Source organism: Cupressus sempervirens, chromosome 9 (assembly GCF_028749045.1).
Source record: "Cupressus sempervirens isolate cs-2001-9-10 chromosome 9, ASM2874904v1, whole genome shotgun sequence".
Taxonomy (NCBI): domain Eukaryota; kingdom Viridiplantae; phylum Streptophyta; class Pinopsida; order Cupressales; family Cupressaceae; genus Cupressus; species Cupressus sempervirens.
In genome coordinates, this window is record NC_143126.1 from 684878956 (window position 1) to 684899466 (window position 20511).

Sequence of the window (20511 nt, forward strand, 5' to 3'; positions counted from 1 at the left end):
GTAGGACTCTGGGGGCTTCCCCACTTCCCCCCTTGTATTCTTTTGTTATTGTTATTGTTGCTTCTTTTGGATGTTGCTTAATAACCTTGTTGTGGGTTGGCCCCTATTTATCTCTCAGTAATCCCTTTGACCATTTGTGGTCATTAGTTGGGCATTAATAAATTTACCTTATCTTATCTATGGCATAACTCTCATGAATTTCACCACTACTGCCAATTGAAATGAGGGGGCGTTTGCAATGAGGCAATGGTGTAAAAAGGTCGCAACAAAACCACGTAACAATTCTAGGCTAATTCCTCAACCAAAATGGCACAAGTCCTGGTTTTTTAATTCCTTGCCCAAGTCCATCATAGATTTATAACCTAAGTAGAGCATACTATTCCAATTAAAATCCCAATGAATCTAGCTCCCTAAGACACTAAAATTGAAGAAAACACAATTTTATATATTAGTGAGAATTAAGAAAAAAATTTAAACATTGCACCAAAAAATTTAAATTATTATTTAAAGAGTTGCATTATGTGGCTAAAACATTTTTTTTTGTATTGTATACTAGCTATGGTTAAATATAATTTACATTGCACATTTTTTTTGTTCAAGACTATAATTGTATCCATGCCATACCAAACCCAAATAAACGAGAAAATCAGGGAACCATTGTATCGGATTCTAAACCTGAAACAGTGAATTAGGAAGAAACTCATGGAGGTTAAAAACATTGATCTTGCAGGTGTTTCCCAAAGGATGATACCTCTAGTAAAACCCATCAAATTGAAAAAAAAGATCCTTTACATATTCTCAAGTCAATTTGCTAAAATATTCAGAAAACCACACAACTCCACTTCCATAATAAAGTATGGCATATGAGATAATGGTCACACTGCTGTGTAGCTTGCTTGACCATCCAAGTATATAAAGATTTCATTGACCATCTAATGAGCAATAAAATGATTGCTTTACCCCTAAGAAATTGCCGGATCACATTCAAATTGAATCTAAAATTTGTTTTCTCTCCAGCCATGCATGATGTTTCAAAGCTTGGTCATGGTTGTATTTGTATTTTCATGCTCATGTATTCACAGGACCAATAAACACAGCTTTCAGGCACAACTGCAAGACAAAGAATAAAGAAACAATGAAGTATTTAGACTTCAATAAAGGGTGGAAATGCCAATTGTATAGTCCGCATTCCAGGAGTTAAGCATGCACAGATGATAACAAAGAGTGCAAAACCTGCAAGTGCAGTTGTTCATCCATAGAAGACTAAATGAAACAGAAAATGAAAATCATGTGACTTTTTAGTACTAGTAATTTTATATCCCTAAATCATGGCAATTATTTGACAACAATGGTAATTTTTTCTTGAAAGTTAGCAACAAGCAATTAGCATACATGAAGCCAAGAGGATTGCAAGAAAAAATGGATGAAAGAAGATGCCCATCATAACTCAACATGAGGGATTGGAATGTATGAATTAAAAGACTATGAATATAGCGAAGACAAATGGAGAAAGTCATTAAGTCCCAAAGCACAATAAAATTCTTCAAATAAGGGGCATTAGAAGGAACGCTAGAAAAAATCAAGTGGGGATCGGAACATGGACAAGGATTGGAACAAGTCCAACCAAACATTGCAAATATGCAAAGACCATGAAACTTGACTAGAAGACAAGAAAAGGAGAATATAAATATGCAAAGAAGTAAAGATCTAGCCATGGAAACTAAAGAAACCTGGATAAACTTTGTAAATGGGGAAAGAATCAAAAGATAGACATGAAATAGGGATATAAAAGAGGAGAGGATGTCTGGACAAAGAATTTGGAGCTCGGATGACCATTGAAATACTGCAAATTGAAGGAATGAAGGAATGGAGAGAAATATGAACTAGACAGACTTTGCAAAACCGATATATAGGTGCAACAATTAGTATGGGAGGATGGGCAAATAGATGATGTCCAATTATCCACCAAAACTTTGCAAAAGCCATTAAAAATCACAACACTATCAAACAAAGAAAAAGAAGGCTTATCTATAGACTCCAAACATATTTTATTTAATGCAAAATTTCTACAAAATTAGAAATCTTCCCACACATTTGCATATCAAAGATTTCCCACCAACATCCCCTTGTATGGAAAGAATGTAGTCATCACCAATTACTAGTTCTAACACGTGTGAAACACTTCAATGGACAAGACATCAGATCAGCCCAAGAACCCACATCATCAAAACTAACATTATCAAACAAAGAATCCAAAGAATTGTCCTTTTACGTGTAAACTTCATCCTCTTTTCCTACTATAACTGCAATGGGGCTATATAGACTAAAAAAGATGAAGAGAGAGATCATAACACTGAATCTGAATGAAAGAAATAGTAGGGTTGCAATAAATGATGTTAATGGACAAGCACCATAGCAATGAAAAGGCCTGTGGATATTTTCACATTCAATGGAATTTTGAGAAGCAACTAGTTACACTTGACCAAATCAAATAACCCTACAATCTGCCTAAAACACCAAGTCTTAAGTTGGAGTCATTCCCTTTGACCTTTGAGGCCATCAAATCTTGAGACTACTTTGTTTGTGAACATTGCTTATATCTGATGTTTGGGCCTCCAAATAATCTGCATTTGTGCCATTATTCTCATCCCTCTAGCACACGTGTATTCATATAATTTTTGACAAATAAAATCATGATTGCATATAATTGAAAGAAATCAATTCTAAACCTGAACTTCACAGGCTCTAGAAAACCCATACACCAATATTATTATTATTCAGCTAATTCATGCAACTATCAACAAAGTATCCCATCTCAAGTCCCTAAAATATCAAAATCAATTCTATTAGAAAATACAATAAGCAACAGCGGATATCATTTTCTATATATGTTTTTCAAAGTGCGAGTTCATTTGGACAGCTAGACTAGACAAAAAAATATGTTGAAGTAGCAGATACCAATGACAAACTAAATTGATCCTAATAAATTACTATGTCAATTAAGGTATTTGAAGCGAAGTAACTGTCAACAAATAATACTTTTAAAATATAATATGAAAACTAGACAATTGAAATCAAACCTTAGGCATTCTTTATAAGATATACATGCTGCACGATCATAGCTAGTCATACGATACAATTTACCCATTGTCAGATTTATTCTCAATGTTCTTAATTTGCTTGGTATGCCCTCCATCTGCAATGTCATTACACAGATAGAAGTTTATTTTCAGAAGAAAAAAGCAATTTTACAGGAATTTGAAACACTTGCTAATGTTAAAAGTTGGGAGAAAAATAATTTTCCTACCATCCAAAATAACAAACTGGTGAAAGGATTTGCCTTCCTGCTTACAATACAGACATTCAAAAGCTAATATGCAATACTTTAAAAAAGCCTCCTACACAGATAATTAAGATATACCTATTAAGTGGAAATAGTTTTCCACCCTTCAGTCACTGTCCTTAATTCAGTGCATGGCATCAACTTCAGTTGGTTCTTTTCATTGCTTGTTCAGTGCCATTACAGATGGCCAGCAAATGGATTGTCTCAGAATATTATTACAGCCATATCCACTCTAAGACTTTTTTATTTTCTATTGATGAATGAAAAGATCATTATAACAGGGAAAACAAGGAAATTGGTCTCAAAAGTTGATTCTCAGTTGCACAGTATTCTATTTGCATCAAATGTCATATGAGACAACTTTCAAAATACCACTAGTAAAAGGTTGTCGAACAAAATTTAAAAATGAAAAGTGAAACTTCCTCAATATCAATTGTACCCTCACATTAAACTTTGCTAGAATGGTCTATATCGAGTTAAGCCAAGGTATGAAGACCAATCCAGGGGTCTTAAAGTCAAAACATAAAAATTTGGGCTGATGGATGTTTCGCAACAACAAAAGAGCCTGTAGACTAAGATGGCCACACTGGGCAAGACTAGTAATGGTGTATATGAGAATGATCGAAAAAATGATCCTAAAATTTATCACACTTGGAAAATCAATAATTAGGCATCAGCCAAGCACCCTTTCCATTACTGAATTTGATATTTCTCATCTCTTAACAAACATGTGATAAGATTATGGAACCATTTGGCAAAAACTAAAAGAAAATTTTCATGTTGTGCCCCTGCAATCCATCTGCCAAAAGTACACGGTCAAACCACTGTGTGCTAATAATATTTGTCTTTCAATAACTACATAAATAGGTAACACAAATCTGCCCAACAAAGATTAAATCCAAAAAGCGACTGAAACTAAATGAGCAGCCTCTAGAAAATCCATACTTAAAATGAACTAGAAAGCATCTGTAAACTTGGGAGATGTCACAGCCGTGGTGCAAAAACTCTTCAAGTAGACTCCATACTCACAAGCTGAGAAAGGTTGGAAATTTATTCACACAATAACGTATTGGAAAGTTATGGGCCAGTACTTTCCAGGTGATGTGAAAGTAGACTCACCTGGTGGAACAAAGAAACAGATTGTAGCCTGGAAAAGCAAAAATATCACTGTATTTCACATTTATGATTATGCACTTCTCCCTTCATTCATCGACTTTTCTGTCTGTTGATTTCAACTTCTTTCATGTATTCTTTGACTGATCCTACAGATTTAATAACTGAAATTAAAAGGAATGTAACTCTTTTCCAGACTTTTATTTTGGTTTTTGCTATTTTTTCTTTCATTTCTGTTATTTTAGCACTTCGAGGATTTGAATCTTTCATTATTGGTCATGTAAGTGAATTTATAACAAACAAAGTAGTCCTAAAAGAACCATCCTGGAATGGAGTTGCAGACTTGATTTAGAAGTAATTTAAGAATATATATATACAGCATCACATATTGTTATTTTACAAAACATTTAATCTCTAAATGCCCTCTTCAAAATGCACATAAATATTGATTGCTTGAAAGCAGCTACAAATGACGTGTGTGTGTGTGTGTGTGAGAGAGAGAGAGAGAGAGAGACCTCAGTGAGAGCTGCTCTGATGTCACGGAGTTCCATATGACAAAGCCCAATTTTGAATTTAACCTGAAACAAATGTCATTAAAATGCCACCAAAATAAGAAGACAATCTAACTCGTTTTCTTTTAAACAAATGTTGGTGAGACAGAAACAAAGAGACAGGGCAATGTCAAACTCCATTTATTACCTCATTCTCATTAAAGGGTGAAAAATGGATAGGATTTGTTGAAGATGTCCTATTTCCCGTAGGCAAAATATTTCTTGATCCACTTACACTTTGCTTAGGAATAAGCTTGGAACAATGATATGCTGTTCTGTAAACATTCTGTCAAACATAGCAAATATTAATGTTCTCAGTACTCAAGCACCTAGGTATACTGTAGCATCTAGAGAAGGATACAAAGCTTGACAGAAATGTAAGAATAAAATAAAACAGGTAGCAGAACACTAATAACTGGAAAAGTTTGATAAGTACCATTTATACATGAACATTAAACATTTAAAAATGAGAAGTATGAGAAATGACTAATGCTGTTATCTGAAATTTTGATTTTACATTTATATTAGAAAAAATACAAAAGAGTTACGGAATAAATAATTGACTCATAAACCTTTTGGCATGAAAGTAGTCTTCCTTTCAAACATTTTAAAAATTTAGCGTTTTCTCAAAATCAAGAAGTCCAGGCTTATTTAGACATTTATACTTATGCAGAAGGTGCATAAGGTCATGATTTTTGCACTCCTCCTTTGAAGTATTTGACTCCTGTTAAAATTGGGAAAACTGGTGCCCTTTTCCCTTCATGCCTTAGTGCAAACCGTGCTTCTAGCCCCAATTTTATAGACTTCATCTGAAATTTTGATTATACATTTATATTAGGAAAAATAGAAGAGTTATATAAGAAGTAATCGACTCATAAACCTTTTGGTGTACACATCTCATCTTTGAAAGTAATATTTCCCTTTAAAAAATTTAAAGATTTAGTGTTTTCTCAAAATCAGGAAGTCCAAGCATATTTAGACATTAACAGTTATGCATAAAGTCATGGTTTTTGCACACCTACTTTTAAGTATTTGATTCCCATTAAAATTGGCAAAACTAGTGCCCTCTTCTCTAAATGCCTTAGTGCACACTGTGCTTCTAGCACCAATTTTGTAGAATTTTGTTTCAGTGAATATTCTTTCTTGACAAATCAACAGTGTAACACGGGGACGCATCCCCCCATCAAACCCGGGCCGCACCCGAGACTGGGGGACGATGTCTTGAGCAGCACCACCTCCATCAAAGACGGCAAGACGTCTCCGAGACGTCTCCATTTCCCCAGTGGATGTGGGGGGAGGCCAAGACGTCTCCCACAGCAACAAGATGGGGGAAATTTTTTTTAAAATTAAAATAAGGCATTATTTAAATTTTTTTTGGTTCTATTTTTTTAATAATGGGATGTGGGGCCCATTCCTTCCTCCTTTGTTCAAAAGCCTTTTATTCTTCATTTTTATTCGCATTTGCATTTCTATTTCTGAAGACTGATATATATTATAAATTTAAAATTATATAATTTGACACTCTTTCATTTGTTGATGTCCAATTTTCATTAATTGTCATTTGATCATGAATCATGATGTTCCAATTCAAAATTTCAAATCAATGTTCAATGTTTAAGTTTTTTACATCTTTATATCTTATGTTGTATAATTGTAGTACATCTTTTCATAACTAGCATTTTAAGTATCATATGTATAGCATATACACCCCTACTTCCCCAGCCACCCCCCCTCCCCCGTCCCCCACTGCCGTCCCCCCGCCATCCCCAAATCAAGGCCCTTCTATCCCCCCGTCTCGGAAACTTGTCCCCCTGTCCTGTCGTCCCACAGGATGGTGTAACTATGTAAATCAATCATCAGACATTGTTGCATCCTCTACACAATGTGCAATGCATAAATCTTAAGTGCAAACGAATCATGAACCAATTTCTCCAATTCACTCACAAATTGAATCTTATTTGTTTACATACCGGAAGTTACAAGCATTCATGCATCTCATACATGTTCTACAAACAACCATCAAACCCCACAAACGTTGATGAAATAACATTCAATTTGCCTCATTTATTGTCCTAACCATAGTTGAAAAACTCGGACTCACCTCGCACTCGGCAAACAAAAAATATGGACTTGGACTTGGAGAAGACTCCTCCGAAAAGGACTGGGCAAGGGCTTGACAAAAGAAAAAAACTGTAATTTTACATAAAAACACAAAGACACTAATACATTTAGAGAGCATAAGTGCCATAATTGATATATTACACGTCATATGAAACTCAAACACTCATTATTGTAAGTTTCATCATAGTTACAAACATTAAAATGTATAACAGCAGCAAAAGTTTATAAATCTTTACAAAATTAGATGTAATGATATGTCCAAAAGTGAAAAACAGAAATCTAAAGACTAAATCTTCCTATTGGGAGGTTGGTGCTGCCATCCTCCCTAGGTGAAGGTATCGTTCAGCATAGACCAATAGATTTGTGACATGTGTTAAACCGGCTCCCATGGATCCTTGTCTCTGGTCATTGTGACGTTCATTAATAGCTCAAGCTTTTGGTGTAATGGCAACGGTGATTCCAACAAGTCGCATTAGAGCACTGGGTTACGAGATCAAATCCCTCGGGTCATGCTGAGAGGGGAATTGTTGGGAGATTGGTGCCTCCATCCTTTCTAGGTGAAGCTATCGTTCAGCATAGACCAATGGATTTGTGACATGTGCTTAACCCCCTCCCATGGATCCTTGTCTCCGATCATTGTGATGTTCATTAATAGGTCAAACTTTTGGTATAACGGCAACGGTGATTCCAACACTTCCTCTTCCCTCTCCTAATATAACTCAATTTTTCATGCCTTGAACTAGCAGGTGTTGAGGCTGCCAAAGGAGAAATGAATACTTCTTCAACATCGAAGTCCTTTTCTTCATCTTCTTCAACATGTATTTTATTGATTTGATGTTGATTGTTTTAGGTGAGGAACTTTTATGATGGTCCAACATGAGGAGGTTTTAGAATTGCATGGGTTTGAGGACAGGGATGATTTTGAAATTGATAAGCATTTGGATCCATGTTTTACCATTTGCGGAAGACATTTTTGCATTCTCAAGTCAAAAACGACCAATATATATGCATTTTAGAGCCAAGTGTTTGTTAAAAACGCCCAAAAAATCGGATTCTCATACACGTTTTGTCATTGGAAACCCACGTTTCTGCATTTCAATGTATGCAAATGCATTTATGGAGCACGCTTTTACATTTATAAGGCAAAAACATGTTATGTTTTGGCAAAAATAGGGCACATTTTTATCGAAACAGACCCAGAGATCTTCATTTCCAGCTCACGACACTGCATTTGAAGGCAATAAAAATGCATTTCCAGCTCAAACAAACCAACAGCAAGGGCACGTTTTTGCATTTGGCAGCTTGTTTTGGCATTTAACAATCACGTTTCTGACTTATTACTTCAAAAACGATCCATGTCTTTGCATCAAGAAGGCACGTTTTTATTAAAAATGCCTCATGAACACATTACATACAAAAACGTTTTGGATTTTGAAGGTTTTGGGGCTTGTATTCTGCCCATTTCATGCAAAAACGACCAAGTGTTTGAGCATATTGTTTTGCATTTGCAAGTTTTGAAAAGGTCAAGAAGTAGTTTGAAGATTCAAACCTATTTATCTTCCACATTTGGCTCTTTGACCTACAAATAAGTAAAATTTATCAAACCTTTGCTATTTTGTTACATATTTTGGCTTATCATTATACACTTGTTCAAAGACATGCCATGCATTTTGCAAATTTCCTTTAAATAAGATGAAAACTTCAATTTTCGAATGCTTGGAATTTCCCCAAATTCCAATTTCGAAATTGCATATAGGAAAGCAACTTGATATTTTGTCATGTTTGAAACCAAAGGTATGTTTTTGTTTTGTGCATAGGTTTGCTTGTTGTTTGTCCGCTTGTTTGGTTTCCCTTTTATGGAAGAAAGTTGAAGAATTATTCCCAAGAATGCAAGTACATATTGCATCCATTCACATTTTACCTTTTCATGCAAGTGCATATTATATCCTTTCACTTTCCACCAACACATGCCAAAGCAAATTGCATCCATTTCCCAATATATGCAATTACATTCCAAGAGCAATTGCATGTAATTCCATCCACCATCCACATTTACATGTAATCTCATCCTTCATACGCATTTACATACAAACCTATCCTCCATACCCACTTACATATAATTCCATCCTTCGAACCTGATTACATGTTTACATAAAGTAATAATTACATGTAAATCACTTTACATGTGATTACATCTACAGAACCTGATTTTGGTAAAGGTCAGAGTTTTAAACACCAAATTTGCCATTTGCACACATCCATATGCATCCCAATTTGCATTCTTGGCCATACCCACAAAAGCCCATCTTTGCCCACATGCAATCCGTCTAATTTTGGCCCTTTTTGCCCAAATACATATGCTTTCCAGTTCATTTCCAGCCATCGTATGTGTTCCATAAGTATCTAATCTATACTTCAAACAATCATCCCTCATGGATTCGTCATTGTAACTCAAATCCAAAAGTTTTCATGGATCCAATCTCATTGGAGGATGTTTTCATCTTCATGTTGTGGCGCACTCTTCAAAATATGTCAGAATTTCTTCAAAGAACAAAGACATCCCGTCAAGAAGACATGCTTTGATTTTCAGGAAGAAATTATTCATTTGATTTTCATTTTCCCAATGTTTGTCCAAGAACCTAAGTTCGTGCAGGAATGCACCAAGCACTTTGCTCCAAAACAAACAAACAAACAAAAAAAGAGTTAAAGGTGCTCATAGAAAGTTGTTCCGAGTTTACATCCGAACAGCATCGATAAGGTTTTCAAAGTGTTAGAGATTCCAGTATGTGTGAATCTACAAAGGAGAATTCCTAACAACTTGAACGAGAAAAAATTTGATCACATTAAGTTTTCAAATGACAACATCCAGTTCATCAAAGAGAGTCAGAGGCTATCAAAAGATGCAACACCATGGTTATCAAGGTGAGCACAGTAGCACAAAATAAGAGAACTCCTAATCTTGTGATCATCTGGGATTGCATCATCAAGTACAAGGCCTTTCTTGATAATATATAGCATTGATTCATTCAAAATAAACAGCCTCAAAATTTTCTGTAAGTGTTTTTCATGTTTGTATAAGAGAACAAATTGCATTAAATTATGTAACTATATGTAATTCTGATTACATGTCCTCATTGACATGTAATCCGATAATTTCTTTCACCTATTTTGATTGGGTCAAAGTTTGTTGAGTTGCTCCCACTTTTTTCTCAACTCCTTTGCTTATATAGTGTCCTCTCATTGTAAAAATCATCTTTTGTTGTTTGCAAGAAAGCTCTGCCAAACTTGTGCAAACATAACTTTTATAGTGTAGTACTAATTTGGGAGAAAAGTGAATAAAAGAAGAAAATGGATTTGAAGCTTTGACTAGAAGCAATTGTGATAGAGAAAATTAGAAGCTTAAACTATAATATCAATGTTAAAGATCGGCAGCAGTAATCATGCCCGATACATATGATAACCAATGTATAAATCCTGATAAGAATCGATGATAGCAATATGATTAATAACAAGTGAAGCTTGATAAGAATCAGTCGTAGTGATATTAATTCCACACACACACACATATATATAACTATATATATGTATGCACATGTGTATACATATATATAGGTATATGTATCTATTATTTTTTCCTTCAATATAATCATAAGATCAGATTCAAATGTTTAGTATTACTTTGACTGAATCTATACTTCAACAATCTACAAATAGTACATTATCAAAACTTGGAGTAATCCTCCTAGGGGACTCTAATCGAGAATGGCCTTCTAAACTGAGCACTATATGGAGATTGATGGGATCATCATTTGGCCTTTGTACCTCACTTGTCACTAACTCATGACCTCCACCTCTCCTTGGGATCAGACGTATCACTAGGTTGACATAAAGGATAGGATTTTCCACCTTTGCTCTCTCAGGAAGGTGGAGTTTGAGATACGTTATATTTTTTGTTGCCCCATGTACTATGAGATCAAGGGGAGATTCTACTATTTATTCAGGGGGTGCGAGAGCCTATCCTCTTTCTTCGAACACACTAATCAACGATGTCTTGCACTTTATCTGGAGGAAGCCTTGCGCCTCCGTTGTCACACTCTTGACTATCAAAGCCCGCTAAGACATGATTATGTTTAGCTCATTCAACTCCTCTCCTGGGCCTCCTGTTCGTGGGATGAAGAGTTTGCTTGGCCTTTTCTCAACTTCGTTGAGCCACACTAGATTTGTGAGACCTCGTAGTGGGCGTAGTGGGTATACTTGACAACATCACCGTATGTCTAGCCGCTACTCGAGACAGGCCAAGACCATGACGTGACCTCGTCTCAGACTGTATCCCTCAGTCCTTTGCTACTTATCGCTTGTGAGAATTACTTAGGCTCTTGTTTCTTCTTGCTTTGTCTCTTTGCTTGTTGGTTTTTGCTTTTAGCTTTCCTATTTTGCTCTTCCTGTGGACACCATTTGGTGTTCTCACTGTTGGTTGCGGCCCTCTTGTGATCTCTTTAGTCCTTGAGATCCACTTGTGGTCTCTTGATGGACATTATTAAAGTTATCTTATCTAATATTATCTTCTTAACTCTTTCCCCTGCATGATGAAAATATCATGCTCTGATGAACTCTCTTTCTAGTTGGGTTTAGAATAGTCCTAGAATGCAAATGGACCCTTTTAGAATTTGATTCTTGGTGGAATTTATCATATTTAAACTAACTTGTAAGAGTCATCACTTAATATGATTAGTTATTCTAGATAAGGTCAATATTCCCCATGTATTAAATATCATAATGGATGGTAAATTTACTGTTCCCCTTATGCACACTCCTTATCCACTACATACTAATACAAGAGTTCTTATTGGCTTACCCATGATTTACTGATAGCATTAATTATGCATCTTTAAGTTGTAGTATTTTGTCATAGGCTTCTCCCTGATAAGATAGTATGCTTCATATCAAATAGTATTGGGGATAATTAATTATAATGATAATATTAGAAATTAATGTTATTAATCTAATAACAAATACATGTATCTTCTAAATGTGTATATACATGTATATACATTTTGAACAATTATAAAATAACTCTTCATTTTATATATATTCAATAATAGATAATAGTCTAGGCAAGAGCCTATAACACACTGTAACTTGTGACTCTCTCATCTATGACATGTTGGGTTCTAATATGCTCAAGTGTAACACATACTAAGAATTAATCTTAGTAAATTATAATAAATAATCTAGGCTTTGGCCAATTACCCATAAAAAAAAAAGATAACTAATAATATATAGAAATAATAAATACACCCATACATAATTATACCTTTCTATATTCTATGTAACACAATGGATCTCATTCATATTAAATTTGCCCCATTAACCCCTGCTTAGTGGGCAATAGGTCCCTCTGTAGCTGAGTGGTGTCTGCAAAGAGGAGACTTTTGTTTTCAAACTGTTGTTGACTTATGCCAATATAAATGTGTGAAGTGCATATGTATGGTGGCCTACTGGTTTGTATGGATCCAAGCATGCTTTCCCAACTTCGATATCCATGTAGGTGCTTTGGTTACAATGCAGGGGAGCTTATTAATTTGTTTGTCACCAATAAGGGTCGTCAAATATGTTTCCTACAACAACAGGGCAAGCCAATAGAGGGCCACCCTCTTTTTACTTGCTTTTTGTAAATTCTTTATACGTTGTTCTTAGGGTGTATATATAATTGTATTTGTTTATATGTTTATATATTTATAGTTATATTGATCATGTATCTATATGAGGTCCTGACGACGATTTTCTATGCTTGTTATGAGCATTTCATTGTGCGATAGTGGTTTTTGAGCAGCATTTCTGCTTGTACCTAAAATCATTTGTGTCGTTTAGGATCTGTGGATTGTGATTGTTTTTACACTACAGATTTGAATTTTTTATTGCTGACCCAACCAGGGTGTTTTAGGGTTTTTTATTTTCTTTTGTTTGTGTTTGGGGATTTTTTCTAACCAACATCTCTGGTTTGCCACGATTTTTCTAATAAATGTGAAGTTACCAACTTTTCCTATTTTAGGGTTGGAATGGGGTTGGATTTTAACTGGTACTTGGTTTTCGTCTAGTTCGCCTATGAGGTCTAGCATTTGAGGTCATGGAAAGTGAGTGTTATTAATGTGGTTGATCCCATTGGCATTTGCACGGTTTTCAAATAAACAAATGCCTTTAATGATGCAAAAGAAGAAGATTTCTAGAATCCAATAGACAATTGGAATTTTGTATATATATCAAATTGTTGAAAGTCAAAACAATGATACTTAAGCTCAATATTATTATATTAATATTTTGATGTTGATACGATGCTATGATTACAAGGTTATGGCGTTCTTGTTGTTTTTATGTTTCTATGGCACATTCTAATCTTGATTCATGCTTCTAGGCTACATACATACATATCTACACACATAATTAATATTTTCATTTTTTGTTCTAACGAGCCCAAATGACTCCAAACCTCATTTCAAAATTTTGCCTTAGCAGCAAACAAATTGTTTGACCCCAAACTAGAATTTGAACCCGAATAGACAACCTAGAAAAATGTGATTCTTATCTAGATTTTGCATATTTATTTGATAAAAGTCATGATTTTCTTTTAAAAGGGTTTTGCTCAAAATTAGCCCCCTAGAAAATTGTTTTTCTCGATGTTGTGGATTAACTATTTTTCAGATGATTTAAAAAAACTTGGGTTTTTACCATTGTTTTTCCAAATCAAGGCTTTGATGACTTTTCTACAAAATTTTGGCCTTTAGCCTTCGACAAAAATGTTTTGACAATTTTTGATAGAGTTGCAGTTTCTTGCATTATGCTCTGAGTTGCACCTAGGGTTTCTAGGGAAAACGATGTGCTTGCAAATGTGCTAGAGTTCTTGATGATTTTTTCAAAAAATTATATGTGATCTCTCTATTCCATTGAGGGTTGTTTACCGTATAGGTAAAGAAATCAACGCATACAGACAATGACCATGAATAGCAAAATAATATTCGCAATAGTAAGTGAATGATGCTTTACAATGATCCCAGACGGGATATAAATACTACCGCCGAACCTTCCCGAAGGAGTCCGTTAGTCACAATTATTCTATCCGCTACAAACTATTTACCGATGACGTCAGCTACAAAATACAGAAACACCGCCGGATCGTCGGCTCCAGAATACAAAAACACCGCCAAACCGTCGGCTACAAAATACAAAATATCGCCGGAGCCATCCAGTCAGATAACACCATCCCCCCCAAAAAAACAGTCGTCTCTTGACAACTAACAAAATTAGGAGACAACTTACAGACCACAGAAGAAACTAAAGAGAAGGGGGCATCCCAGAAGTGTGTTGTTGGCGACGTAACTCATACGACTTCTCTGTCCTGATACAAAGATCTGTTTGAATCTGAGAATTAACTTCGAGGGCCTCCTTTAGAATAAGTGCCGCATCCATGGCTTGTGTCCTAGCTAACTGCATCTTGTGCTCAGTCGCATCCTTATCTCGAACCGCTGCCTCCGTACTTTGCTTAGCCACGTCCCTCTCCTGCACTGCTGCTGCCAAATCTGCCAGTAGTGCTGCCCGCTCTGCGGCCCATGCTGCCTGCTGGTCGACCAAGTCGGCGGCTAGCTTCTATCTAGCCTCAATCTCAGCTACCAATGATCTCTCTGCTGCAACCCTGTTCGCCTCCGCACGCCGACGACCGTAGTAAACATCTTTGTATAGTCCCACAATCTCATGTGCCAGCTTCATCATAGGAGTGTCACTGGGTCCCAACTCCGGCTCAGTGGCCCAATCTGCCAACATCTCAGCTGTTTCCGTCGGCGGCCAACCCCTGTCTATAAAGCAAGTCTGAAATCGCCGAGGACAAATCCCACGGATATACGCTCTGATCAAGTGCCACTCCCTCCACCGAGTCAGGGCCTGAATTGCCACATCGTGTCCCTTCTTCAATGCAGACTTCATAGTCCTGAGGTAATCCCGGCACCTGTCCTCATCTGACCCATAGTCCTCCTTGGCGAAGGCCTCCAACGACCATTCTGCATCACTGTTCTCCTCATCAGCAGGAGCCAAGCCCACATCCGGTGTTGCCCTTTCTGTTGTTGGCACAACCACGGCATGTGGCATTTCCTCCTCCTGAAGCTGAGGCTCTGGTACTGCTGGTGATGTTCCTGAACGCCTAGGAGACTGAATGGACAGACCCCGCTTCGCCGGAGTGAGTCGAAACTGCTGCCTCAAAAACTCACTAGCTCTATCCATCACCTCCGGTTGGTCAAACTGCGCAAGCTCCATGTTCGTCGCCGGTACTGGCTGGGCTGACTCGGCCTCTGCTAAAAAGGATGATGAAACGGTGACCACTGCATCACAATCAATGACCTCCAACTGAACCTGCGACTCAGACTGTGGCGACGGCAACTGTGCTCTCGGTGTGACTGCGACGATGACATCTGCTGGTACAACTGGAATCCCCTCCGCTACAACCGTCGGCAATGACTCGGCGACTATCCGTGGGACGGCATCCGTCACTGTCTGTGGAACCACCTCCGTCATTGTTCGTGGGACATCATCCGTCAGTGCCTGTGGGGCCACCTCCGTCACTGTCCGTGGGACATCTGCCTCCGCTGGAGGAGTCATAAGGACCGAGGCACGGCGCTGACCAAACGCCGGAATGACTGTCGAAAAGGTAGTCAAGTGCGCAGAAGTTGACAGCTGAGGAGGGGTAAAGAATGTGGGCCCACTACCTGCTGCCTCACAATCAACTTCCGCCGATCTGCTCACCTCTTCTTCCACAGACTCAGCCTCGTCACTCATCGAAGTGCCCTCCCGTCCGCTATCTATCTCTCCGGAAGGAGCCAATTCACGGAGTACTTTCTTGTGACCTGCTGCTGATTCTCCTGTATCTAAGTGTCACCAGTAGAATATGGGAGGCTCCCCGTCTACCAACTTGCCCCTTGGAGGAGCCTCAAAGACATCCATTGGAATCTGGCTAGCTGCAGCCTCTAGAAACAACCCGATGGCATGGTGCGGCATAAAAAATGTTCGGTGCTGAAGCGTCATGAATTCCTCCATCCTGTTGGCAAGTACTGAGGCCCACTCATATACCACTCCCTGCATGATACCATTCATAAACACAATCTATGGTAATGCGATATCTGAGGCCCGGGTGGCGCTTATCAACCTGCTCTTGATGACGTCCATGATACAACGCCAATGACCCTCTCGAATAAAGTCTCTGCGAAGCCCTCTGCACTTTGTCCCCTGAACCGTTGTCTCCCTTTCCACGGGTGTAAGGTCCCTGCACACTAGAGAGAAGGGGGCGTCCCAGAAGTGTGCTGTTGGCGACGTAACTCATACACCTGCTCTTTTTTTTATTTTATTTTTTTTAAATTCGAACACATCAAATAACAAGGGTACCTTCGGACGACGTTGCCGCCAGAGAGTGTTGTAATGACGACGATGGAGGATTCAATGACGGCGAGAACTTTCTTGCACGATATGGTTTCAACTTGGATCCGTTAACTAACTGAGCTATCTCCTGTCCGTCCAAGGTTGCCAGTTTGACTGCCCCAATGTCGGCAATTTCTCGGATCTGATATGGTCTAATCCATCGCACTTTGAATTTGCCCGGCTTGATTTCATTACGGCCATCATACTTCAATACTAACTGTCCCGGCTAGAATCTGCTGCGTTTCAGATGCTTATCATGCCAGAGCTTGCGTCTGTTCTGCGCCACTTCCGTCACCCATTGTGCCAACAACCGTTTCTCCTCCGGTTTATTCAAATTATTCAATCGCTCTTGTAAGCTTCCGTCATCATCAAATTTGTTTTCCAACGCTATTCAGAGACTTGGAATCATGAATTTTGCTGGAACCACTGCTTCCTGTCCAAACATTAACTGGAATAGTGTGTGCCCTGTCGTCACCTTGTATGCCGTGTGGTACGCCCAGAGGGCAGCAGGTAAGTTCTCCCAATCGACACCTTCCACCGCGCAGGATTTGTAGATGATGGATACTAGAATTTTATTGGTGGCCTCTGCCTGCCCGTTTGCTCTTGGATAGTACAGACTCGACAGTGAATGATAAATCTTGAACTGAGTGGTGAGCAGTCGAATAACATGATTAACAAAATGACCTGCCCTATCACTTATTAATTGTAACGAGATTCCATACCTTGTGATGATTTGTTCATAAATAAATTTTGCGGTACTGACGGCTGAGTTATCTAGTAACACACGGGCCTCCACCCACTTGGTCAGGTACTCCGTTGCAACAATGATGTAGCGGCACCGTCGAGTCTTGGTCACCCTCAGTGGTCCAATGAAATCTAGTCCCCATCTCTCAAAAAGTTCCTGCGCATGAGAGAGTTGAAGTGGCATGAAATCTCTCTTCAACGGCTTTTCAGCCCGTTGGCAAGTGTCACATCCGACGACCCATTCGCGCGCATCATTATACACCGTCGGCCAGCAGAGTCCTGCGAGTAATATCTTTCGTGCAGTGGTGTCGAGTCCCATGTGTCCTCCCGCGGGACCCTCATGTGCTTCTTTTAACACCTACGGTATCTCTTCTTCCAATACACACCGCCGAAGAATATGATCCGGCCCCATTTTGCAGAGCAACCCATTGATCAATTGAAATGTACGACTCCTGATTATCAACTTGCTCCTATCCTTTGGTGACATCCCCGTGGGAAACTGTCCTGTTGACAGGTACTCGCTAATAGTCCTGTACCATTCCAGCAATACGCCAATCTGAAACAGCTGTGCATCAAGGAAGTCATCATTCACACCCTCCGCTGGTTCCCCTGTTCTGATCCGCGACAGGTGGTCGGCACTGACATGTTTCTTTCCTGGCCGAACAATGATTTTGAAAGTGAATTCCTGCAATAGTAGTAGCCATCTGCTGATCCTCCCTTGGATGACGGGTTTGTTAATCATGTACAACAGGGCCTGGTGATCAACATAAAACACAAATGGTGTAGCAAGCAAATAATGACGGAATTTTTGCATAGCATAAACCATTCCCAAGACTTCTCTTTGAGTCGTGCTATAGTTTTGCTCGGCCTTTGAGAGCAACCGGCTTGCAAAGTATATTGGATGATCCAGTCCGTGATTACCAGTCTGTGCTAGGGTTGCGCCGATCGCATCGTTGGAGGCATCCATATGAACATGAAATTCTTTATTACAATCCGGATATGCCAGGATGGGTGTCGTAGCTAGTCGTACCTTCAGCCCTTCAAATGCCTCGTCCTGCTCTTTCTCCCATCTAAATGATTCTTCCTTGCAGGTTAGCTTATCTAACAGTTGGGACACCTTAGCAAAATTTTTAATAAATCTCCGATAATAACCTATATGCCCGAGAAAAGATTTTACCTCCGTCATATTAGTAGATGGTTGCATTTCCAGAATGACTCTCACCTTGTCGGGATCTGTCTTTAATCCTTCCTTACAGACAATGTGTCTGAGCAATCTGCCGTGCGGAACCATGAACCTGCACTTCTTGGAATTCAATGCTAACCGGGCCCTGCGACATCTCTCCATACACTCACCAAGTGCTGCCAGGTCTCCGTCCTTCGTGCTAAATATTGACCAATCATCCAAGAAGGCTTTGAAATTTCGCACAAACATCTTGTCAAAGATATGCAGTATAATCCGCTGGAATGTGGCCGGTGCATTACACAACCCAAAAGGCATCCGGTTGTACGCGTAAACCCCATCTTCGACAACAAACGTTGTCTTCAACTTATCCTCCTCCGCTATAGAAATCTGATTGTATCCGGAGTACCCGTCCATTAAAGAGTAGATTTCATGCCCTACAAACCTCCTCCAGAATGCTATCTGTGAAAGGAATCGGAAAAGGATCTTTGATCGTCACTGCATTCAGGCATCTAAAATCAACGCATATCCAGATCTGAATAGTATCCTTCTTCAATGAAATGACTATCGGTGACACCCATTCGTTGTTCTATACCTTGAAGATAATGCCAGCTTCTAGCATCCGGTTGATTTCCTCCGTAACCCGTGCGGCATAGTTCCTATTCATCCTGTAGGGTTGCTTTCGTACAGGTACAGCTCCTTCCGCCAGCAGGATGCGGTGCACACACAATTCCGGCGGTACTCCTTTGAGGTCTTTGTATGTCCATGCATATACATCCTTGTAGTCCATAAATATCTTGAATGTCGCGGCCTTGAGTACTAGGTCCCAATTATCTCCGACTAGTATGTTCTTCGGCTCTGCCTCGTCCCCCAAATTCATTTTTTGCAGCGTAGCTTCATTATACTTGATTGTCCCTCCTTCACTGAATGCATGGGCGGGTGTGACATCCACCAGTGCCTCCCCCTCCTTTACTTCACTAAACTCCTTCGGATATTCGTTCTCAATTGACAGAACATTGCAGCTGTGAAATACTTCATAGTCCTCCATTTGCCAGTGGTAGAGACCATTGACGGAATCCAAGTCGTCATCCGTTGTTCCCCCGTCCAATCAGAGGACGCCCTCCTGATCCGGTTCCATCCGTCGTCTACCTTCATCCTCCTCTCCCTCAGAATCTGACGACAGGGCCTCTTCCCCTACCATTTGGGTATGCAGATCAATGACGAATCGCCGGCCTTTACTTTCGAGGGATAAAGTGTTCTTCTTCTAGCCGTGTCGAGCTCTTGCTTCGATAAGCCATCCGCGGCCCAAGATGGCATCATAGCCTTTCCTTTTTAATGGAATCACCACGAAATCCATCAGGAACGGTTGGGTGCCAATGGTTACTGGCTGTGCCACGAAAATACCCAGTGGTTTAATACAATGTTGATCGGCGGTCAGTAGCGGAAACCTTGGAGGCCACAGTGTCGGCTGTCTAAGTTTCCTCCAAGTTTCTTCTGGCAATACATTTACGCCGGACCCTCCCTCCACTATGGTGTTTGTGAGAACATGTCCAAGTATCCCCATCTCGACAACTGCAGGGTGTCGTCCGGATGTCAGCGCCAGCAACATTTGATCTTCTCCTCCTGTAACAATTTCCTTTTCGTTTCGTCGACTCGGTTCTCTTGGTGACTTTTCCTTCTCGAGGCTTAATTCTCCTACCATATTTGAAAAAGCAGATCGAAGTTGGGGCATGGTGAAAAGCAAGTCACTTACCTTTACTTGCACTTCCGTTTGCAAAATTTGTCGTACTATGTTTTGCTCTGCGGAATTCCTTGCTGAAGTGCCGCCGGTGTCCGAAGGTGTTACTGCTTGAGATACTTTTCCAACCTCCGCCCGTGCTGCCGCACATTTCTTCTTTCCTTCGGCGGGGTCCAAGTATTCTTTGTCTTGTTGCTACGTAATTGCCAGAACTTCTTCATCCGCTCCAACAGTGATCAAGTTCACTCTGGATTTTGGACATTTT

At 39.2% G+C, this 20511-nt stretch overlaps 1 protein-coding gene across 1 annotated transcript in view; it reads right to left on the bottom strand.

The window, feature by feature from the left end:
* APC7 (tetratricopeptide repeat (TPR)-containing protein) overlaps nucleotides 1–20511 on the bottom strand; it is a 316090-nt gene that overhangs the window by 162123 nt on the left and 133456 nt on the right. Inside the window, exons 4-6 of the mRNA XM_089801665.1 lie at nucleotides 5156–5293; nucleotides 4972–5034; nucleotides 3081–3196 (exon numbers count right to left, since the gene is read on the bottom strand). Of these exons, the coding sequence (XP_089657791.1) occupies nucleotides 3081–3196; nucleotides 4972–5034; nucleotides 5156–5293 (317 nt within the window). The remainder of the gene's footprint in view (nucleotides 1–3080; nucleotides 3197–4971; nucleotides 5035–5155; nucleotides 5294–20511) is intronic.